Source organism: Pseudorca crassidens, chromosome 16, assembly GCF_039906515.1.
Source record: "Pseudorca crassidens isolate mPseCra1 chromosome 16, mPseCra1.hap1, whole genome shotgun sequence".
In the NCBI taxonomy this organism is placed as follows: Eukaryota; Metazoa; Chordata; class Mammalia; order Artiodactyla; family Delphinidae; genus Pseudorca; species Pseudorca crassidens.
Genome location: NC_090311.1, coordinates 82,087,195 through 82,112,310, shown reverse-complemented (window position 1 = coordinate 82,112,310; position 25,116 = coordinate 82,087,195). Strand labels below are relative to the sequence as shown.

General features: G+C 42.1%; 1 protein-coding gene across 2 annotated transcripts in view; it reads right to left on the bottom strand.

Annotated features, from left to right (window-relative positions):
* Nucleotides 1-6,823: 6,823 nt before the first annotated feature.
* EGLN1 (egl-9 family hypoxia inducible factor 1) overlaps nucleotides 6,824-25,116 on the bottom strand; it is a 57,104-nt gene continuing 38,811 nt past the window's right edge. The window contains exons 2-5 of one of the 2 annotated variants that reach the window (XM_067711102.1): nucleotides 18,135-18,254; nucleotides 13,078-13,214; nucleotides 10,401-10,468; nucleotides 6,824-9,371 (exon numbers count right to left, since the gene is read on the bottom strand). In XM_067711102.1, the coding sequence (XP_067567203.1) occupies nucleotides 9,307-9,371; nucleotides 10,401-10,468; nucleotides 13,078-13,214; nucleotides 18,135-18,254 (390 nt within the window). In that variant the 3' untranslated portion in view covers nucleotides 6,824-9,306. Of the gene's footprint in view, nucleotides 9,372-10,400; nucleotides 10,469-13,077; nucleotides 13,215-14,179; nucleotides 14,341-18,134; nucleotides 18,255-25,116 lie in introns of those variants that run through there. The other variant, XR_010936056.1, reaches the window with a different exon arrangement.

The following is a 25,116-nucleotide window of genomic DNA, read 5'->3' as shown; positions in this document are numbered from 1 at the left end:
TGACTTAAAATGTGTATTATGTTGAATATATACCGTTACACTTTCATAGAGGATCATTTTCTCTACTTCAATTTAACAAATTTTGTGCAGTTTAACACTTTTTGGGGGCGGAGGGGTGCAAAACCGTACAAGGTTCTGGGGCTGTGAAGTAAGTAAGAGCCCGAGTCCTCAAGGAGCTTTACAGCCTAGTCGGGGAGTGAGACAAGCAGAGGTGGTTTCAGCGCAGTAAGTGCTCTGACGGGCTTCTGCCGGCGCTGCGGGAACTTAAAGACGATCAGCAGAACAGCCCAGGGCTTCAGGGGACGGAGGGACAAGTTCTGCATCAGGCTGAGTCTCCTAGGGCCAGTCAGGGTCGCCTGGGGTCGGGGTGGGGGATAGAAAGGGCCTTGCAGAGAAGGAACACGAAGGCTTGGAAACAGACCGGCACGTTCGACTGGGAGAACGAAGCTGTTCCAAGTGGACGGAGTGTATGTAAGATGTGAGGGGTAAGATGGCAGGAGAAGGGCTGCAGACAGGACAGGTGTACGCAGAGCCTGAGGGCAGAAAGACCCATCCGTCCGTCACGTTCTGTGCTTTACATCCAGTTTGTATGGCCATCTGCTGATTCAGGTAGGGCTGGTGCAGTGAGGGTTGGGAAGGCTTGTAAGCCAGCCAAGAACATTCGAGAAGTGTTTTGACCAGTTCTCCGGGGGCAACAGAGACAGGAGGAAGAAAGGGGGGCAGTGGCAGGGAAGGAGAGAGGATGGGTTCGAGAAATAACTCAGGTTGTAAAATCAAGAGCTGGTCAGTTTTAAGGGATGATGGGAATGTTAGTTGGCAAGAAAACAAGTTAATTTTAAATTTGGGATTAAATAAGCCTTCGCATCAATCGCTCAGAATTCTGATACTCCCCAGTCTGTCATTTATATTAGAAAAATAGTTTTCTGTTGTTGGTTTGTTTTTCCCTTTTAAAGCAAGTTTCCTGTCCTGATAACAGTCATTTGGGGCCAACCTTTAAATGTTGTTGCCCTTCATGTTGGAGAGATGGGGTGGGAGAAGGGGAGCAGACTTGACTTCTGTAAAAATTCGGTGTTTTTTAAAGTCAAGGTTATACCATATCTAGCAAAGCAACTTCAGACTTAGAAAGTATAGTAGACTTTCACAGTAGACTGTACATGCGTGTGCTAACTGGAAATTATAAGGTGGGTGGGGATGGGGCAGATCTCGCAGAGTATCCCGTCGTCCTAAAGCGCTGAGCTTGTGGGGTTCCCCCCCCCAAAGCTTAGAGGAGTTTTAAGTAAATTAGAATGTCAAAGTGAAAGAGGCGCTGCATCTCCCTGCAGATTAGTACCCAGCTGGGATCCCGTGCCTGGGGCACACGCGGTATCTCCTCTCACTGGGCTGCTTGGTGAAAAAGCGGAAGTCTTTGCAGTTAGTCCTTATTGAGGGGCAGTGGGTTCCCGTTGTTCTTTGTCTCAATTTTTTGTCCTTGAGGCTATTGGTGCCTTAGCAGTTTGTTGTGTGTGTTGTTGACTAAGTAGCGTATCCACCAAATGAAGTGAAACTCTATTGGACAATTATCATTACAGATTAAGTTGCCTGGGGAGTTGAAATGAACAGAAGAGGATGCAATGTGGAGATCAGCTCTGGTTTTCCTTTATTTTTCTAACATTCCACCAGAATGTTAGAAGTTATGTAATTCCATACACATCATCACACACCTTTTGATATGAAAAGTGAAAGACTTGATCTTCTTAAGTGACTCAGGAATCTCACTATTAAAATTTACACCGTTGTAGACTGTAATACAGAAACAAGCCGCTGTTTGCTTTCTTCAGTTCTGGTGCTAATAAACCTACCAAAAGATTTATACCCTCTGGCTTCACTGAACACCAGATGGCGCTCTTAGTAAATTAAATTTCTCTGAAAAACCGAAGGCAAAAGCAAAGCCAAAAGGATATAAGGGAGAAACTTCAACGGGCATAGTAACTGCTAATTTTGACCCATAAAGGGAAACGGTAGGTTAGGATCTCAAGTCCTGAGAGAGGAGGGGACACAGCATGGCCAAGAGTGTGTGCTTGTTCAGACAAACGAGGACTGATCTACAGGGCACCGTAATCTCCCCAGACTTGTTTTCATTTCACCTTCCACTCTGAACACTTAACATATGGCAAAACATGGTACTCCCCAACAGAATGTCTTCCAGACGCGGTGGGACCTATACTTTCTACTGCTTTCAAAATCACAGCACTCTTCCTTTGAATGTCTGGTACTTCTTATTTTGTTGTGTATCATCTAGGTTAGTCTGAAAGCTTCCTAGGACATAATGTCCTTTGCCCCTGTGTCAGAGGTCTAGAAGAAAGAAGAGGGGCCTGTTAAATTCTTGGCGTTTCTCAACTTCCATCGTTACCTGCTTTTGCAAAAACATCTTAATGTAACACTGACTCGTTCCCATACTTCCCTGAAGAATCAAAGTTTGTATTTTCAAGATAGGATATTCTTAAGACCCAAATCATTCCAGGTTATAAGCATGCTTTGCAAACTAAATACATGAAAATCTGCATCTACATGAAAGAAAACTGGATTTTTTAAACAAAAGATTCCTCACAGGGTTCCTTTATGTATTTGTATACATTTAAAATAATTCCCTAGGGAAGGTAAGATGCACCCAGACACCTGTTCAGTTGCATTCTTACCATCAGATACTCAAATAGCCACCTCCATAGGATCCCCGAGGGGAGGATGGAGTCTAGCTTCTTGGCATGTCTGTGAGAGCCACCGTGGTTATTTGTAGACTGTTCATTCTCATTGGTATAGCAGGTGTGTATGTGTCCATCCGGCTTTCCAACTCTTTGTGCCTATTTTATTTTGTACTTTGGGCTGCTTTCCTACTTTTTTTTTTTTTTAAATGACCATTATATATTCAGTTGAATCTATTCTTCCTGGGGTACCTCACAATTTAATCTTTTTAATTTTGTCATTTTCAATTTCTCTACTGAGTTACATCAGCTCTTGTTTCACAGCTTCCTGAGGAGTCTTTTGGACCATTTTTGTTCTGAGGTTTTGAATTTCGAATTTCAGGTGTTAGTTTTTATTTCCTGCCAAGTTCTGTTGGAGGATATTTAATGCACACCGAATATTGTTGCAGTTTTCTGCCTTTGAGGGGAGGTTGAGGGGAGAATTTTCAGCAGCTATACTTCTCGTTTTTTTTCTTCTTATAGATAGTAGTGTTTGTAGATATTTTCTTCCCTTTTCGGCTCATTTTGAAAGGTATTCTTTTCCTTGACTTGCAGAAACGGTTGGTTCGATGTAGGCAAGGATGAGGGGTTTCTGATTCAAGAGTGTTTTCTTCTGCTGGAACAGTGAAATACGGTATTTCTCAAGAGATGACACTTTTCTTTGTGAGGTGTGTTGGGGCTTGGAGTCTCACCTGATTCTGTAATTTTACTTTTCTAAGACCCTTACTTCCTCCTTTCATTTTATCATCAAGCCTCCAGGAGACATCTCCCCCTGTCCCAGACACGGTACCTTCCTCACACAGCCCCCTTCAATCTCATTCAGACTTCCTCTTGATGATCCCGTGGGCAGCGCTGTGATGCACTGGTGTGAGGCGTCAGTATCCCCATCACTCGTGCTCGGGCCCTGTGTTCTTGCCCTGTGTACTGCCACAGCTAGGCCCCCTGCCCTTGTCCCTTTACCATATAGTTTCCACCTGACTCTGCCTTCATAGGGATTCTGATGCCGGCTCTAGCTTCCCATAAGATGAACTTTTTTCTGTGTCTCACAGTTATGCTGCAGGTACAGGTTATAGGTGACTTTGTTGGGAAGGCAGTGAAAGAGATTCAGATTCAGGCAGCAACTACTATTCCTTGGAAAACCAGAAGCTCAGGTACTCCCCCCTTAAATATGAACACACAAGCAAGAACTATCAGACCTGGGAGGAAAGCTTCTAACCTGACAGACAAAAATGAAATCAAACAGAAAACAACGTTCAATACTGTGTCTATTCAACAGAATAGGGTTTTCTATATTTTAAAAATTTAGAGAACATAAAAGAGAGCTCTTGAAAATTAAAAACGTGAGAGCAGACGTGAAACCCTTGCGGGCAGAACTGAAAAAGACACGTCTCCTCGGTAAAGGACAAAGACGCAGAGGAAGCAGACGACAGCAGCTGGCTCAAACCTGAGGTGCACTGTCTGAATGACACGGGTTCAGAAAGAGCAGAGAGGGTGGAGGGGAGAAACAATTTAAGAAAATGTCCCCGAATGTACGGCACGAATTTACAGCTTGCATACCTAGCGTATTGGCGGAGAACGGGTGACTGTAAAACGGTGGAGCCCTGGGGACAAAGAATTATTCCGTGAGCTTCCACAGAGGAAAAGCAGATGACATGTAAAGAATTAGAGACAGGAACGGCTTCAGATTTCTCAGCATCCACACTGCGACTTAGAACCTGGACAGTGCCTTCAGAAGTCTGAAGGGTAATTATCTCCAAGCTAGATTTCTAAACTCAGGCAAGTTACCAATTAAATGTGAGGGTCAAAAAAAAAAAAAAAAGACATTGGTCTCAGGAAACTGAGCTCTCACATACTCTCTCACAGAACGCGTTGAAGGCCAGGCCCACCAGATTGAGAAAGTAAAACAAGACAGAGGAAGACATGGGACCCAGGAAATGGGAGACCCAACGGAGAGTGGTGATACATCTCCAGAACAATGTGGAAGGAGGTCTAGGGAAGGCAGCTGTGCGCCAGGCACAAAGGGCAACCACTCCAGGTTCCTGCAGGTTAGACGCCACAGGGGAAAACAAAAGATCAAGCAAGACATAAAGAAAAAAGTAAACTGGGAAAGTCATCATGGTTTATTCTGCGTCTCACCTTTGAATTAGCACAAATAGCCTTCCCCCCCCCCCCCGCCCCGGCTGCGCCGCGCGGCATGCAGGATCCTAGTTCCCCACCCAGGCATCGAACCCGTGCCCCCTGCAGTGGAAGCGCAGAGTCCTAACCACTGGATCACCAGGGAAGGACCGCCAGGGAAGTCCCAGATAGTCTAACATTAATGTGACCTAAGTTACAATGTAATTATGTAAGGACATCGGGGAGGTATCGCAGCGGCAGTGGAGGAGGGCTGGAGAGACACCTGTATTCTTACCTTCCACGTGGGGAAGTTAGGAGATAAATGTCGGACAATGAAGAATCAAGAATGTAGCGACGCGGGCTTCCCCGGTGGCGCAGTGGTTGAGAGTCCGCCTGCCGATGCAGGGGACACGGGTTCGTGCCAAGGTCCGTGAAGATCCCACATGCCGCGGAGCGGCTGGGCCCGTGAGCCACGGCCACTGAGCCTGCGCGTCCGGAGCCTGTTGCTCCGCAACGGGAGAAGCCACAACAGTGAGAGGCCCGCGTGACGCAACTGTATTAAGAACCGGGCACACACCCAAAGAATCACTTAGAAGAGGTGAAATCTTTTCTCAGGGGAAGGACACAAGGGGCTGTTTTCCTTAACAACCCCTACAAAACAAGCTGACTTAGCTACGTGTGCATTTATACCTTTGACTTAGAAAACTGTAAAGGCATTTTATAGAAAAGCATAGAAATATAACAATTTCGGCAGAAAAAGGCCTAATCTCAATGAAAGGGAGGTCTCATCCAGTAACTCCCTATCCAGTAACCTCTACAACACCTGTTCAGAGCGCAGAAATTATCCATTCGATACGAAGAGCTTTAGCCGCCTGCAGCTGCGTAGGCTCTCCCTGTCTTATGAACTGGTTTATATTTAAGTGTTTTCTACTTGTAAAGCTCTTCCCGGCTCATGAGGCCACGCCCTTTATACATATCATTGGTCCAATGGTCCGTCCTTGAGCACTGCCACGGTTCAGGTGAAATTTACTTGCTGGTCAACATCATGAGAAGACTCTGCCTTAAAATCAACGGCAGAATCTGGAGAACGCATTCCTGGCATTAAGATGTCTAAAAACCTATTCTTGAAGCAGTGGAGACTGGGTACTTCTGAAAGTCCATGTACAATTATATGATCAAATATATGGTATAAATACATGTAACTGCCACCCACAGCTGAGATACACTCTCATCCTTGAACCCTGTGTGTCTTGGGAATAACGTGTGTTTCATTTAGGTCGCGCACGACTCTTAAGATTGGAGCTACTGTGCTTGTTTCAGATGAAAAGGGCTCCGAAGGTCACGCAACTAAGTGGCTGAGCCAGAACTAAACAGATTGGTCAATCCTGCTGTGCTCTTTTACCACACTACCAAATTTAACGAAGTCTTCATCCATCCCTAGCTCATCTGCCCTCTCCTTTAACCCACGCAGCTATGTTTCAGCACAACTGTCCAAATGCCCCAGGATAGGTTGGGATATAACAAAAACACCATACCGAAAAATATTTTAAATAAGAGATAAATGAACTTGTATATTGACCTCATGTTGTGAGAGCTCTTCAGTTTCTTACATACACACATAGGACACCTGTGACGGCCAGCGATAGAACCTAGTGGCCCTTCCTTTTTGCAGCAGAGGGGCGACACAGATATGCTCGACAGCATAAAAATCCTAGTAAAAGGGCAAGAATCCAAATGTTGAGAATCCAGCCAGAGGTCATGGAGCCCGTGGACCCAGTTCAGCTACTCCCAGGATGTTGCTGAAATTGTCAGACTCCCATGTTTACTGTTCTCTCTTCCCCGTTATCATTTATAAAAAGCAATACCAAACGCTCTGGACTGAACCAGAGATGTGTGATAGAAAAGCACATTATCTGACGGAAGGGCCCATTAAGAAAGTCAGTGTATGATAAAGGATTAAAAAAAAAACAAGACAGGCGGAAAGAAGCATAATTTTTTCAAGAACATTTATACATCTTTTTAATTAGATTAGCTTTACAAGCATCTGGAGAGCTTTTTCATAATGAAACGCCGCTTCTCAAATTACATGACTTTATAGTCTATCTGTAGATGAATCCTCAAATTCTTTGCCTGCTGTGGATAAAGGTCTGTGTTTTACGGCTGGTTAATATGGTGAATGAAAACAGCACTAGAAGCTTTATCTTTAACCAGGATTAAACACATATAGGCCACAAAAAGTTTTAAATTTTGTTTTATATAGAGTCCTGCTTGGTGACAAGTTAACGGTCCCACTAACATGAAATGAACAGATTTTAAATGGATATTAAAGGAATGGCTATCCCGATTTCTCAATCCTTTCACAACAATCTCCAAGAACTTACATAAACTTTTCCAAAAACAAAAAACAAAAAAACACAAAAAACCAAAACTTAAAACCTGTCTGGTGAGCAAAACCCACAGGTAGTAGAATCTGACACTTTGCACAACTGCAGAGAAACACATCTGAATGACACAGGGGCTCCCAGATTAAAAGGCTGTTGCTGTACACCTTCACAGACAAGCCTCCCATCCACATCATACGATTTCTACTAGACCTAAAAATAACAGCGCTTTTTGAGTTGTGGCCTCAGGCAGCGCACTGCACCGCAGGCCGGGTGGCAAAGACAACTTGCGCTCGGGGAGTGTGGAGGGCAGGGGGCAGAGGCACTTACTGTCGAGACGCTCCGCTGTATTCTATGGAACTAGGAGAGGAAGCGGAACGAAACTGCACGCGGGCGAGGAAAAACAACAGTCAACTGTAATTGTCTCCTGCAAGTTCTCCGGAAGTGAGATCACAATACTGAATATTCAATCCCACCCTAAGTCCACACTGTCAGTTCACTAAACAATTTTTTTTTCATGTTTTACATGAACAATAGCAATCTTTTAATAAAAATTACTGAGCTTTCCATAGAAAAGGTCTCTAATTGAGTACAAACTATACAGATGCTAAAACTGTCATAGGTTGAAATATACAGAAATATTTCTGTACACTCACATTATTTTGGCAAAGAAGATTAAGGATAGAGATAGAAAACTGAAGTGGGCAAAGGTCTTACACCCATAATTCACGCAAAATACAGATACCACCCTTAGGGCTTTGCTGAAGAGCCTAGGAAACTGAAGTCTAAGACACCCATCCTAATTCAGGTGTTAAATAACAGAAGTCTGGGAGGCCTTGTGTGATTTTGTAGTATTCCCTCTTTTTTTCCTGAAAAGTGAAAAAGCAAACTCATGAAACATAAAAGTATCTGTTTTTCTGCTTTGTGTTTCGTGTTTGTAAGCTAAACATCCATCTTTCGGTACTGACGAAGAGCGTCATGTCTGGGGAGTGTGTCAGCAGGGGTCTGAGGCGTCACTAACGTTAAGTCTCTACCAACACCGTTCAGTCTGAATGTGCACAGCCTCCCCTTGACGCTACCCAACAGGAACGAGGTGCTGATCTGCTGACCAGATGGGCACAGGAGTAGGAAGAAAACGTTAACAGCAAAATTGAAAGTACAATCAACTTGACGGGAAGCAAAAGGAAAAGTCTTAGGAAAGGGGACAGTATCTTCTACATCTATAGGATATATATACCTGAAAGCATAAGAAAGCCCTTTATCTTGGGAACTTGATGCTGAGGATAACCTCAAGTTCATTTAGTGCCAGTCACTTTAGTTTTTTTAAATGTAACTTAAAAGATAAAACCTTTTTACTGTGTATGTTTTCTTATAAAGCATGAACTAGAAGTTATTGGTAGTAAACGGTGATGGCTTTACTGTTATGTTTCACTACTAACAATGTCAGGAAAACAACAGCAGCAATTTCTAAGAGTCCAAATTAGTGTAAGACAGGACACAAAACAATCGGATTTTTCAGCTGGTGATTAAAGTGCTCCTTTTCTTATTTTAAGTAAAAAGAAAATTAAAGTAATCATTAGTCACTGGCAACAATCATTATAAGAGGCCTCTTAGGGCAAAATTTAATAGTACGAAGAGGTTTACAAAAATAGATTGATGCTATTTGGGGGAATAATACTGTAATTTTTTTCTCAATTCAGTTTTGATAAATTGTACCTGATCATATAAAAATTACTTCAAATTCAAACTTGACTATATAAAAAAGGGAGAGATGCAATGCAGTCAGCTAGACGACAGACCTGGCAAATATAAGAGTGAAAAAGTTCCACCTAGGGCACTTATCTCATGTCCAGATGTAAATACCACTTTCAGCTGATAACCTATATTCCTCCCATCACAGGTTTGGAGTCAATCATGCAGTACAAAGCCACACAGTCAAAATCTTCGTTTTGATGCAACACAAAAAAGTTGTTGGTTTCCTTAAATTGCCAACTGGTGGTCTATTTTCTTTGTCCCATTTATTCGTATTCACAAGTTAACAAACAGCGTCAATAATTACTGTAGATGAGTGGGGTATTGCTGGATCAAAGGCTCTATAAGACGTCTTTACTGATTGAATCAGAAGGTTTATTGAGTTCAACCCTCACACCTTTTTCACCTGCAAGGTAAAAAAAAAATTCATTCATTCAGTAAGCACCAGAGTACTGACTGCTTCCCACTAAGTTCCTAACAGTATGCACAGCGTTTCAGCTTTGCAAACACACATCATCTGAAAACGATCATGCTTGCACTTCCAAAAGTTACCCTCAGGACTGTATTACGAGGCATGCACAGACGCTGAACTAGTAAACCCTCAAAGGGAAAAATCATTCTCTACACAGAGATAATGATTTTTGTCTCCTTTTATTTGAAAAGCAAATCAAACTGCTGTAAGAGCACAGTGTGTTCAGCATCACTGAAAGCACACTACTAGGCTTCTGTCCCAAATAAACTTTAAAAATACACAGAAAATGCGTGAACATTCAATTTTTATAGTTTTATAAAAGGCTGATGTGGGATTATCAACGGGCTCATGAATATACAGCTAGTTAAATCAGTAATATGAATGAACTTGAGCAGGTTTGTGGAGATACAAGGTAGGGTTAAAGACAAGACAGGTCAGTGGTCCATCCGATGGAAACCTCAGACCCAACTGCTCCAGGAGATAACCTGTAACTGGGGGTGACCTATGGACGCCACTGGCAGACATGGACTCCACATGCCTGTCTGCTTTACTGATTTCAGCATGTCAATTCATCCCCTTTGTATTAATTTTCTTCATGTCCACATTTTACATGGCAGACCTGGAGTACTCTTCAGAGCACGTACATCTAACACGGAAAGGATATTACTACCTTTCCTCTGCGGGGAGAATGAGAGGAAGCCAGCCTGTGACTGAAAAGGATTACCACAGAAAAACTCAGCTTGGACTCAAACGATTTTCCCAGACTTCTTTGTCTCAAACTTTCCTCATCTTTGGGCAATTGTGACGGTTCAAGATAACGATGAAGATGACTTAAGAGCAGCCCTCTTCAATAGGGGAATTAAGAATCAGACGGAAACAAGGAGCCAGTCTTCTGGCTCACGGAAAGCCCTGCCTGGCTGCGGGGTCTCTTCCTTCCGGTGTACCCTGGCCCCAGATGTTTACCTGTTAGATATTTTACTTTAGCTCGTGCTCTCTCATCTGCATCAAAATACCAAACAGTTATTGCGTACCTAAAAGAAAATTCAGAATAGGGTAAGAATGATCACACTGGGGAAAACAAAGGGTATTCTGTTGCAAAGGTCTACTAAAACTTGTAACGCCAAAATAATGCCTAACTTGGGGTGACATCAGATGATAAGCGAGCGGAGCAACAACCCACTCACTTAACCAGTAGTCCCAGTGCTCAAGAGTATGGCAGAGAGCCAGGAGTAGCTAAAATTTATGTTGCAGAGTTGATGAGTTTTTATGACTTTCTTAACACCCACTTAACCTACTTGATTATCTGTTTTGCAAGCCCACAGCAGATCAGAAACAGACAGTAAGAAGGTAAGAGTGGCTGTTACAGAAAAAGCACGCTATCAATAGCACAAGTTCTAAAAGAAAAACAGAGAAGGACTCAAGGCCAGGGGCCCTGTAGAGCAAGGGAGGGCTAAGTCTCCACCACTTCTAAGGACACCACTACACACATACCGGCAAAGAATCGTGATGCGGGTTTACAATTTTACAAGCTGGAGTCATCAAGAAAGTTACATTATGCTAAGAATGTTTTAGGATTTTTATCAAAGCAATTATACTATGTTTTGTTTCATTTTTCTGAAAATTTCATCACTCACTTGGAATATCTCATTTCACAAATACTGAAGAATCTCTGGTTTATTAAATACCACTTAGTTACAGCTTTTGGTACCAATAACGTGGGAAATGTGCACACACCACAGGAAGTGGAAGCCCGCTGCACATGACCAGCGCCTGAGTAGAACGCAGCCATCGGTCAGAGTGTCCTGCGGCTTCTGGCCAGTGTTCACTGGGGGACAAAGCAACACTGACTGATCAAATGAAGAGCCAGCAAACGTGGCAGAACTAAATCCCGTAACACGTCGGAAGCAACGAGTCAAAGGCAGAGTAGAGTGGAGGCTGGGAGTCTGGGCAGCGGGGGAGGCCGAAGGCCCAGGCCACTCAGCTGCAAAGGGGCAGAGCTGAGCTTGAGGTCTGGCCTCCCGGCTTCCAGAGCTCCAGCCCCTCCCCTACCACGCAGCCTCTTCTGTCCTGTCAGGCGGCCGTGGCAACAGGGAAGGTGCACAAACACTTTGGCAGGTCTTCCGCACCTGCCCTACACTTTCAGTTACGTAGTCATCAGAGTTCTAACACCTGCCCCAAGGCCTTCCCAGAAGACAGCTGTAGAGCAGCAGGCGTGGCTCTGCTTCCCCTGCCTCTCCCTCCAGCCATCTGTTTAGAGGCCCCTCGTCCCCACGTCCCCCTCTGCTGGGACTTCCACAGCCGCCCCCGCTCCCGGCAGAGGCCGACGCTGCCCTACTCCCCACTCCCCACACTCCAGGCCCAGTGGTGACACTGGACCCATCGATTCCAATTCAACAGGCCTGTCTCCCTCCTCCAAAGCCCTGGAGCACTCCCTAATCGTCTGGCATCTATTTACCACCTAAAATGTCGGTTCTGTCTTCATCTAGAAAGGCTACAACCACACCGTATCCGAGATTCCATAAAAAGCAATGTCTGTGAAGCGGTCTCTAGGGCAGAGACGGGCACCGGGGGCACGGGAGGCGAGGCGGGGATTCAGGACGCCGCGCCGTGTGGTGTGACGGGACCCCCGGCCTCCACCCAGGGATTCTTTTGGCCGCTAGCCACACCACTCAGCCGGCACTCACTACGATGAATCACGGCTGAGGCGACATGGCTCGGAGAGAAGCCAGAAGGAGGGACAGGTGACAAAGGCTTCAGAGCTTGAACCTCATCAACTGCTGGCCCGTCCCTAACATCATTATCAAGAGGCAGCTCTTCTCCCAGTGTGTCTAAGGGACCTAGGCAAATGCGTGCCAGTGATTCAGTGCTGTAAGGTTCGAAGTCCCTTCTATAATGAAAAATAGGTATTAAAAAGTAGCACTTTTTCCCCCGAATATTCATTTTGATAACAATGTCTGTAACATCTTCCATTTTAATAAACATTTTAATTGGGTCATGGTAAATGGTAAAAGAAATGTTTTTAAGAATACATTAAACATAATAGGTTTAGAAAACTAAACTTTGTAGGAAGAGAGTGTAACGTAGAAAATAATGCAGAGGAGCGTGTAACAAGCCTCACAGACGCTTACTGTTGAAGCTGAAGGGTGAGTTTTCTAACATTAACTCCCAAATACCTCTTCTCCACTTGCCTTTGCTCTACTCTTCCTCTGTATTTCTACTCTCTGGTCATGTGTTTTTCTCTTCTGTATCATTTTTCTACGTCATCCCTCTGCCCCCCACCCCTGCCGGACCACCTTTAACGAAGTTGCCCTTTCCCTTCTCTATCTAATCTTTACTCCCTAAGTGAATACTCTCACCAGATCCGAGAAGGGATCATAGTTAAGGGAAGACGGGAGCCCCATGCTCCCGTGACTGACCCCAGACACCGAGTGGCTGTGCAAAGAGACTCACAAGCATTTGGTACCAACTGTGAATCAATCTCATAGAATTATTCAAATTAAACAGTTACGACCGAGGCCCTCTGATAAAGGCAGGTGAAGAGCAGGAAAGTACGCATTAGAAAATATCCATGTTCACCCCAGCCACCCCCTCCTACCCTACATGCTCTTGACCACTTCTTCCTGAAGGGGAGGAGTACTACCTTGTAGCGTATGCTGGCTGCACTTCATGAGGGTTGCGACGGTCGGACCAGAAAAACAGCAGTCTATCAAACCTGGGTTCAATGTCGGCAAACTGGGCCTTGCCTTCCGGGAAAATTCGAAGTATACCTCCACTTACCTAGGAAAAGGGCCAAATATGTAAGCGTGAGTGACCCAAGAATGCTACAAAATTAAATTTAGGGGGGAAAAGACCAATTCAGGATATCCGAAGTCTTAAATCAATTATTCACAAACATATCTCGGTTAACGAGGTGGGAAGGTGAGCTGAGATTTCAAGTACATGCACCAATCAATACAAGGAAACATTCGTTCCTTCTTTTAGAGAATTTTGTAAATACTTGATGAGACAGATGTATATGATCTGAACTCAAAAGTCTTAAAATGACACTTGAAAGCCTGGAAGAGTAGTAAGCATTTCTTATTTATGTATGGTGATGATCTGCTTAACCTACTCTTAAAAATGTATCCGTATCTAGTCATGTTGACTAAATTACTACAAATGGTTAAGTATGTCAAAGAACTAGTTCTTTGCCCTTGCCAAATCTAATGCCTCTTATTTAAGGAACTCACTAAATCAGTAGAAAGTGTCATTTATCATCAGCGCTGCAGTCATTATTAGAAACTGTAGCTCTCCCTCCCCAGACTGGGCCTGACACAGGGATGACTCCCCGCCTATACAACTGGACTCCCCTCACAAAGGATCATTACTATTTACCCCAGCAAATACCCTTCTCTGTTTGGACCAGATGGACTTACCTATTCATTCCAATACTGACTGGATGTCTATTGTTCTGGGCCCTGTTCTGGGCCCTGGGAGCAGAGTAGGAAATAATTCAGACAGATGTGGTCCTTGTGGTAATTATAATCTGGGGGGGGGGGGGGAGTAAAGCGAGGTAAACCCGACCCAAGTGAGTAGCTCTTCACCCTTGGAAAACTCAACTCCTAACAGGTAGACTCTTCAACTGAAAGGCACATTGATACTTGATCAAGACACCATGGAGGCGGAGCCTATTCCTCGGTTCCACTACAGCCAGAGAAGCTCACTGTCAAGTAAGGTAGATTCAGGCTACCCGGTTCCCTTGCCTTCCTTCCTCAGGTTCCAGCGTTGTTCCGAGCGACTGCCAAAGCACTCGTGCAGACATCTTTTAAAGGAGCTCTAGACTGTGACCGAGAACATGCCTCTTTTCTCTCCCCCTGCCCTCCGCCCTTTCACTGGAGTCGCCGGGAATAGCACAGGCCATCTGCTGAAAATGTTCAGAAACACGTAGTTGAAGCTACCAGTCTTCCTCTGGGAAACGTTCCCTGATCCCTGAATTAGGCGGGCTCCCACGTGTTCCCACAGCAATCTGTCCTGCACTTGGCAGCGCCAACTGTAATCGTCCGTCTACTGATCTGTACCCTCCACTCCAGCCCAAGCTCTAGGAGGGATAGTTCTATTTCTGCTGTTTCCAGCACCCAGAATAACTTCTGCCACAGTGTACATATTCAGTGCAATCTTGCAGTGAAAGTTTTCAGTTTTACATATAAAAATACTGAAGATTTTTTTCTGCTTATATGCTAATTTAAAAACAACGTATTAATGACCTTGGACAGGTCATATAAAAATTAAAAGATCAGCCTAGAAAGAACCTAGATTCTAACAAAATGTAAAATTTAAGAGTTGATCAAACATATTCATAGTTTTCTAGATATTCACAAAATCGGGAAAAAAATTTTAATTCTAACCAAATTTATAGCAATTTGTTTTGTGCGTTGGGCTCAAGGTGAATTACCAATTTTATGTCTCTATTTCAAACTTTAAAAGCTATAACAAAAAACCATGTTTGTTGACATAATGCCTCAAAATATACTTAGCAGTAGAACTTACCTCTACTTTGAACTTGGAGTAGGACAGAGGAAATTCTTTTTTTTTTCCCAGAAAAGTAACATTTTTTACTTTTAACTACTTGTCACACTTCTATAATACTTTCTATTCTTGCATTTGTTTTGTTACTTGCTCTTTTTAATTCTAAACTTTATTCATTTTATTGAGGTATAGTTGATTTACAATATTGTGTTAGTTTTAGATGTACAGCAGAGTGATTCGGTTATACACATATGTGTGCATATCTATATTATTCTTTCTTAAAAATTCTTGTCGATTATAGTTTATTACAAGATATTGGATACGGTTCCCTGTGCTATATGGTAAATCCTTGTTTCCCGATTCTAGATATAGCAGTGTGCATCTGTTAATCCCATACTCCCAATTTATCCCTCCCCACTTTCCCCTCTGGTAACCATAAGTTTGTTTTCTATGTCTGAGTCTGTTTCTATTTTGTAAATAAGTTCATTTGTAATATTTTTCAGATTCTACATATAAGTGATATCATATAATATTTGTCTTTCTCTGTCTGACTTACTTCACTTAGCATGATAATCTCTAAGTCCATCCATGTTGCTGCAAATGGCATTATTTTGTTCTTTTTTGTACCTGAGTAGTATTCCATTGTATATATGTACTGCATCTTCTTTATCCATTCCTCTGTCGATAGACCCTTAGGTTGCTTCCATGCCTTGGCTATTGTAAGTAGTGCCGCTATGAACACTGGGGTGCATGTATCTTTTTGAATTAGAGCTTTTGTCTTTTCCAGATACATGCCCAGGAGTGGGATTGCTGGATCATATGGTAACTCTTTTTAATTTTTTAAGGAACCTCCATACTGTTCTCCATAGTGGCTGCACCAATTTACGTTCCCACCAACAGTGCAAGAGGGTTCCCTTTTCTCCACACCCTCTCCAGCATTTATTATTTGTAGACTTTTTGATGATGGCCATTCTGACCGTTCTGTGAGGTGTTACCTCATTGTACTTTTGATTTGCATTTCTCTGATAATTAGTAATGTTGAGCATCTTTTCCTGTGTCTGTTGGCCATCTGCATGTCTTCTTTGGAGAAATGTCTACTTAGTTCTTCTGCCATTTTCTGATTGGGTTGTTTGTTTGTTTTGTTATTGAATTGTATGAGCTATTTGTATATTCTGGAAATTAAGCTTTTGTCGGTCGCACTGTTTGCAAATATTTTCTCCCAGCGCATAGGCTGTCTTTTCCTTTTGTTTATGGTTTCCCTTGCTGTGCAAAAGCTTATAAGTTTGATTAGGTTCCATTTGTTTATTTTTGCTTTTGTTTCTATTGCCTTGGGAGACTGACCTAAGAAAAACATTGGTACGATTTATGTCAGAGGATGTTTTGCCTGTGTTCTCTTCTTGGAGTTTTATGCTGTCATGTCTTATATTTAAGTCTTTAAGCCATTTTGAGTCTATTTTTGTGCATGTGTGAAGGTGTGTTCTAACTTCACTGATTTACATGCGGCTGTCCAACTTTCCCAGCACCACGTGCTGAAGAGACCGTCTTTTCTCCACTGTATATTCTTGCCTGCTCTGTCAAAGATTAACTGACCGTAGGTGTGTGGGTTTGTTTCTGGGCTCTCTATTCTGTCTCACCAATCCATATGTCTGTTTCTGTGCCAACACCACACTCTTTTGAGTACTGTAGCTTTGGAGTATAGTCTGAAGTCTGGGAGGGCTGTGCCTCCAGCTTTGTTCTTTTTCCTCAGGATCACTTTGGCAATTCTGGTTTTTTTGTGATTCTATATGAATTTTAGGATGATCTGTTCTAGTTATGTGAAGAATGTCATGGCTAATCTGATGGGGATTTCATTAAATCTGTAGACTGCTTTGGGTTATATGGCCATATTTTAACTATATTAATTCTTCCAATCCAAAAGCATGGAATATCTTCCCTTTTCCTTGCATCACCTTTGATTTCCTTTATCAGTGTCTTATAGTTCTCAGCATATAAGTCCTTCACCTCCTTGGTTAGATTTATTCCTAGATATATTCTTTTTATGATGTGATTTTAAACAGAATTTTTTTACTTTCTCTGGTATTTCATTGTTAGTGTAAAGAAATGCAACAGATTTCTGTATATTAATCTTGTATCCTGCTACCTTGCTGAATTCATTTATCAGTTCTAACAGTTTCTGTGTGGAATCTTTAGGGTTTTCTACATAGAGTATCAAGGACAGAGGAAATTCTTTAAATCAGTATATGATATGGAAAGATGACTGGATCACCGTGAGCATACTCTAAGTTTTAGGATTTGCTTTTAGAACAGGACTAAGTTTTTGTACATTTAAGACCTCATGATTTCCATTTATGTGCGTATGCATGTGGTGGAAGAAGGTGTTTTAAAGGTTATTTGATTTTTTAAAAATTACCTTAGCTACACAAGTGTGTTCACTCTCTGAAAATCCACTGGGCTATACATTATGTTCACTTTTCTATTTAAATATTTTGCTTCATTACATGTAAGTAAAAAGAGATTTTTTACAAAAATCAACCAAAAATTAGTTTATACAACCTCCAGTGCAATAATACATGACACACTTCTAAAGTTTAAATCATTTAAACTTAAGTGAAACTCAGGCTGATGTTAAGGGAATAAATATTTGCCACACGAGAAATTGGATACACTGCACATTCTAACTGGTGTTACAGGATTTTTCAGTACCGATAAACTAGCTTTTCATAATCCGGGGACAAAGAAATCCTGCCTCCTATATCCCATAGCCCAGTGCCAGACACCACCTCTGCAACAATGCAAAGCACGAAATGCAGGCGCTAAAGAGCAAATAACTTCATAATCATAATACATAATCTCCTGCAAAAGTCATGATAAAACAAACACTCTCAGAAGTGTTTTTATAAAAACTACTAGAAGGGATATTATTTTAATAAAAGATACTTTTGTTAAAGTTAAATTTTGGATATGAATGTTTCAACATCCGAAATAAGGGAATCTACTTTTTGAGCTCTATGAGGATCTGTTTCATGTTAACAAAGACCCACTCCTAATACCTGAGTGAAACATACCTAAGGAGGAATGTTTAACTGTGCCACGTTTTAAAGACAGTCTCACCTATGAGGAGTATGAATCTTAACACTACTTGTGAGGAAAAAATACCTGTAAGAAAAAAAAATGCTCAATGAGGTGGCATACCTTGGCATCCCAGTCTTTATTAAGATAATATATACATGTCACACATCTTCCATCTCCATTTGGATTATCGACATGACGTACATAACCCGTTCCGTTGCCTGGATAACAAGCAACCATGGCCTGTAATAATAATAATAATAATAAATTTTAAAGTCCACATATGAATAAAAAGGGAAAACAGCTTACAGCAAAGATCTCTGATTTTTGGCTACTCTGACTTACGCTTAAATTCTTTCTCTAATAAAAATCATGTTTGTAAATAGAAGAGGTAAAAATCTTCTATGTTGACGTTAAGAAAAAACACAGGGTGGGCTGGCGAGCCATGCAAAGCGTGGTGAATTCTGCCTCGCAGCGATGGGAAAGCTGATGTGGAAGGATGGGAAAGCCTGCAGGACCTCTTTCGTGATCGTCACTCATGCCGATAACCAAGATCAGGTGGGCTTTGTCCTGCTCCATGGGAGATGGCCACCCTCCCCGAGCTCGCCACAGAGCACCTGCGTTACCGTCCGACACTCACACACGTCCTCTGATACCATCTCTGAGTGGTACCAATTTGGATAGACACAATTTAGAAGATCAACTCCAAACACTAACTCATTTAATGTCAGTGATTTTTTAAAAAAGGCTAAATGACAAATTAGCATGTGACGAACCCCTCTTCAAATCAGAAAGTCATTTTTCCACTCAGATTATAACAAGATGTAGTTCAGAAGACTGTTGGGTTTAAGTATGAAGGCGTAAGAGAGGCCCAAAATAAAAAGCACCAAATAACTTGCATGTCCTAGAAATGTAGTACATTATAATGAAGTGAAATTAGTAAGGGTAATTTTTTTTAAATCTCAGGAATTACGAAGAAAGCAAAAACAAAGGTGCTCAAGATTACCAGTTATTCTTGAAATTCTTTATTTCTCTAATTTCTCCACGTGTTAAAGTTAATGGATAAGTATTAATGTCAATGAATTAGTACAGTCATCAAACAGTAATTAAATTACATCATTATTTAAGATAAATGGCAAATGCTAATTTTTAAAATTCCTAAGTGAACAAATAACTCTGTTCTATCTCTGAGGGACTAGAAAGCATTTTAAACATGAATGCTTAAAAAAAAAAAATCACATTTTCATAGACACCTGGACCTACTGCTCTTTATCAGAAGAAGAATTTTTGGTGAAGATTACTTATGTCTCTATTTTTCGTAATACTAGACAGACTTTAAATCCCTCTTCTTGTGACCTGAGGTTGTAATAAGAGGGAGAATGACATGTTTCTTGCATTTAATAATGCTCAATAAAAGATAAACCCAATTTCCTTGTCATTAGCTGCAAAGGAAAGGCATATGTAGCAGACCTTGAACATTAACTATAAAAAGGTACTAATTTAATAATGCAACTAATCCATATGTGATTAATTGAGACAATTATGGTAAATTACTTGATACATTCTTATCAACAAAAAAGGAAAAAGAAAAGAAAAGAAAAGAAAAATCAACCTGAACTCTTCCCTAAGGAGTTTTCATCTCGAGAAAGTTTACTCAGGCCTCCCTCCAACTACCTGGTTTGTAACCTCAGCATTTCTCGGGTAAGAACAAACGGGAAAATCTTTCTTCGATCGTCCACCCCACCCCACCCCATCCCTCCATTTACAAACACCTCTTGAGCACCTACTATGTACATGAAAGGGCCTGGGGCTAAAATGATGAACAAAGTCTCTTGCTTTCATTTGTTATGGAACTCAGCATAGTGGGGTAAATAATCAACAAACAGATATATAACGTGATGTTAGGTAGCGATGATTTTCTTCATATCTTATGAAAAGATAACACATTATTGACTGGGGGATTTTTGCAGAAACTAACGTCTGTGGCGTTAATACATCTCCGGTCAATAATGTGTTAAGTTGAAGGATACAGAAAATGACAGAACGATACTCTGACCGCTCTGAGGATCTAACACTCAGCAGAGATGAAAGGAAGGGAGTGGCGAGTCGCGTGTCCGTGTGCGGGGTGAGCACGTCCGGCAGAGGGCCCACGGGCACGGAGGCAGCAGTGGCGTGGCAGGCGGAGGGCAGCAGCAGGACAGCTGCAGGAAAAGGAGCGAGGGCAGAGGATGGTCGGAGGGGGTCCTGCAGGCCATGGTGAGGACTCTGGATACTGCTCTAAAAGTGACAGGAGGCCGATGGAGGACACATCTGATTAATGTCTGAAGGCGGTCAGTTTAGACTCTGTATGAATAAAAAATAACAACTGCAATACCCTCAGTGTCACCCACTACCTAACATTCACTGGATGTTTACTATTTGCCAAGCGCTACTCTAAGTAATTTCCATACAATAACTTATCTGACACAACTGTATGAGGTAACTAGTACCGTCCTCCTCCTCGTCATTTACCTGTTAAGGAAACTGAGGCCCAGAAAGGTTAATTCACGTTCTTAATGACATAGACAGCTGACCCAGGTATGAATGCAGGCAGTCTGGTTTAAGAACCCGTGTAACTGACCACTGTACTAGACTGTGGTTTGTGTGTTGGGGGACTGGGGGTGGAGAGTGAAAAAAGAAGACTGCTAATTGGCTACTGCAGTTTGTTTCTAGGAGAAAAACAAAAAAGAGGCTGACCAGGGTGGCACGGTGGGATGTATTCTGAAGGCAGAAAAGCAACATGGTGTGCTCAGGGACCGGAAGCGGAGAGTAGGGAAGAGACAAGGATGACTGCAGGTTTCGTTTCAGCCTGTGTAACTGAATGAATGGAGCTAACTATTTACCAAGATGGAAACACTAGGTGAAAGAGTGGTTTTAGTAACATGCACAGGGTAGGAAAGGAGTTTCTCAGCAACAGTCACGATGAGTCAGACATCCCAGAGTAGAACAGGATTGAAGACACCAGGATTATGCCTCAAGATGGGACCTGTTTGTGTCAGTCACTTCTACTCCGCTTTCCTTAGGGTTACTGGAGGTACCTGAGGGTGGCCACCTGTGGCGGGGGGTCCAGTGAAATGAGAAGAGGCCAAACATTTGTTTGGTCTTGCCCCAGCCTTCAACTAGGGGCAGCATTTATCTGTGTCCTTTGAATTCCAAGTGAGACTTTTGGAAAAAATAAAAGATGCAATAAAAGCTTTAAACAATTGTATTAATTAAATTCTGTAATCCCTGATATAGCTCACTCACGCCCACCTAAGTGTATTATCTGAGGTGCCATTACCACTTTAGCCTGGCCTGCTGTCCCCTAGATCCCTTTAGCTCTGCTCTGGTGGCAGGGACGCTACCAAATGTAGAGAAAGGAAGGAAGGAGAAGGGGATCAGTGATACCCAGGGCCTGCATTTTATCTGCCAGCTTGACCTGTCAATACCAGCCGCAGGAAAGGCAGCAGTACATTAGGACAACTGTAAAAGGATAAAATGCAAAACACCAGCGTAACCCAGCGAACTAGACGGCCTATCAATAATTACAGCTAACTGCGGCTGGCTATAAAATAAGAGTGATGTGTAAAGGAGAAGGAAGCAAGGCGACCCTGACCCCAGAGCACAGACGAGCCCTTCCGTGCCTATAACTAGAGACTCTAAGAGGAAAGGGAGAGCCAAGCATACCCAGAAAGAGCAGATCGTCACGGAAAACCTGAGACCCGAAAGAGCCACACTCCTAGAGGTTCTGGGGAAAGATAAATTTTGTAGGAAACATGCAAAGATTTGGAAGGATCATAAATTCATTCAAGTATCTGTGTGGCCTAAAAATGACACAGTGAAACTGCACTTAGCAATTCATGTGTGTCCTGAAACTCCTCCCCACTTGGATTCTAGAAAACATAAAAAGGTATTTCTATAACGTCTCATGAAATCTGGAAGCTGTTATATTTAAAATAAGTATTCATATTTAAATAAAGTTATCCTTAGCTATGGTTTGGATTATCAAAATTTAAAGTTCCTTAAATGTAACATAGTGCTTCCAGGTTTGAAAAAATATTTACACTTTACGTCTTAACTGGTAATTTTGTTTTCCTGGTGTATATATATATATTTTTTAATTTTTTAAAAAATTTATTTATTCATTTTTGGCTGTGTTGGGTCTTCGCTGTGATGCCTGGGCTTCTCACTGCGGTGGCTTCTCTTGTGGCAGAGCACAGGCTCTAGGCGCGTGAGCTTCAGTAGCTGTGGCTCGTGGGCTCTAGAGCGCAGGCTCAGTAGTTGTGGCACTCGGGGTTAGATGCTCCACAGCATGTGGGATCTTCCCGGACCAGGGATCGAACCTGTGTCCCCTGCACTGGCAGGCAGATTCTTAACCACTGCGCCACCAGGGAAGCCCCTTCCTGGTATATTTTACATGTATTTGTGTAAAAAAGACTCTTGATAGTGCTGTTCTTGTTTTGTTTGTTTTTAATATGCAGATTCTTATTCACAATACTTTTAATAAATTCAATTTATTTTCTCCTAATCTCTTGATAAAGCAACTAATAACAACTCATTCGACACCTGATTTCACCTGCTTGAGCATGTTATTAGTCTAGAAGTCATTAGCAGTATTAAAAAATATTTATGGAATACCTACCATATCACACTACAAAAAGGGTCAGTGTGATATCTGTCTGAAAGGACTTAACTGGAAAGACAGAAAACACCAGGCAACTGGAAAGAAAGAAAACACCGGGCACTTACAAATCAACTGATAAAACTGAGTAGTGCAAATAATAAACAGGAAAATAATTCTGAAAAAAAGGAATTATTCATGTGGGATAAAATAAAGGGACAAGGCTCTGAGCTACACATGACCCCAGCTTATCTTTAAAGGACAGATGTGATTTGGAAAGGTGAAGGGATAAAAAGCAAACAGTATAAGCATGACAAATATAGGAAACAGCTGAGGGGACAGTGGGGTATTTTTATAACGGTCTGCTCTGTCACTTAATTACTTAAGTAGTAAAGTTAATTTGGTAAAAATAGGATGAAATTTTGAAAATTCAGCAAAGGAAGAAGGACAGGAAAGGTCAGCAGCAGTGAGCCACTGTGGTCCTTGGGTGGGGATGGCCACAGCAAAAGCTTTTAAGAAGGCAGCTTCCGTATTCTGGGATTTATATGAAAGATTATTGTAAGATAATGCACACTGCTATGGTCTGAATGTTTGTGTCCCTTCCTAAATTCACATGTTGAAATTCTAACCCCCAAAGACTTAGGAGGTGGGACCTTTGGGAGGTGCTGAGGTCACAAAGGGGAAGCCCTCATGAATGCAACAGTGCTCTTACAAAGGGGCTCTGGAGGTAACCCTGCCCCTTCCACCATGTGAGGACACAACCAGAAGTCGCTGGCTACGAACCAGTAAAGGGCCCTCACCAGACAGTGACCCGCATGGTCGCCCTGATTTCGGACTTTCCAGCCCCTAGGGCTGTGAGCAATATATTTCTGTGTTAATAAGCTACCCAGTCTGTGGTATTTTGTTATAGCAGCCCACAGGGAGTAAGACACACCTATGAAGGGTAAGACTGTTCCAAGAGATTTACACCGTATGTACTGGTCCTAAGGATAAGGAAAGGCATTAAAGTCGACGACGAAAAACTGAAGTATCTCTATCCCTAGAGAGTTGTTGGGGATTGGAGCGGTACTCCCTGGTCATCCTTCTGTCCTTTCTGAGGAGCAGCAGACACGACCTCACACTCCTATAAGGGTTGGGCTGGAAGACAGTGGAAGAGTCTAGACATTAGCCTGAAAAAGAAACAATGCGATTGCCTACTATATCATTCTGAGGTACATTCCTAATCTGACATCTCTTTGAGACACCAAGTTGAAATATTTCAGTTTCCCATTAGGAAAAGTCTATTTAAACATAAGCAAAACAATTAAATACTATTTTTTTCCTTTTTGATATGAAACTATACATGATTGAGGACGTTCTTAAGATAAGAAACACCATAAATTTGTTTTTTACTCTAAGAATAAAAGGAAGGAAGAGGTTTGCGATACCTCTTTGGAATCTGAAGACATTTATTTCTGGCACTGGAAGGCTTGTATTCAATATGAAGTTGAACCAGGAAACTTTTTTCCTTTTTCCTTTTTGAACTGAATTGTTTTAAAACATTGATTCAAAGGCAAGAAAAGTAAAATTTTACAGGCTATCAAAGTACTATATTTACCCTCAATGGGGGGAGAAGCTTTACTATCTGAAAATGTATTCTATTAAACTATATTGCCCCAGGGTCGCCAGCCCTCTCTGCCCTTTGTAGATGTTGACAGTTAACATTCAGTAAGCACTTACCTTGAGCCAGGCAAGGATTACCGTCTCACCGTGTCTTCACAAGTTTATGAGGTTAGGTACAATTAATGTATCCATTTTGGAGATCAGAAAACTGAACTATAACGAGAACAGAAAGCCTGCCAAAGGCCCCAGAGACCTTGAGGGGCCCAGAGGGAAAACCGGCGGCTCTGCAGCCTCCCCAGTTCCTGGCTCCAGTGGGGTCCTGTTCGGACTGACCGCCTACCTGACACAGCGATACGCACGTGCGTAAGGCTCGGTCCTCCCACGTCCAGATGTGCTTCAGAAGGTTTCCTCCAGCCCTGCAGTTACAGCTTTTAAGTCTCTTCCTCCTTCATTCCCAAAGCACACGCACCCACCACTATTCACTACCTCTGGGGTCCACAAAATCTAGCTCAAATACGGGGAAAACAGGTCATCAAGAGAACCAGACTAACAGCAAGTTGGTATTTACTATAAGAATAATCTAGTTTTTAAAACTGCAGATTTCAATTACACCTGCTTAGTTAATCTCGTTTCCTAAAAGAGACAATTAAAAACTTCATAAAGTTATGAATTTGGTTCACTGCATTAATTAGCATGTTAAAAATAGGGGTAATGAGGAAGGGCAATCCACAGCCATTTAAAATTTTAAGGCTCTTGACTTATTTCCTAAACTTTAATGTTATAAATAACATATCTCACCATAAATAAACAGACTTTGTGTTTGGGGAGGTGAATTTTTCAAATCTATATCATGGAAAAAATAAA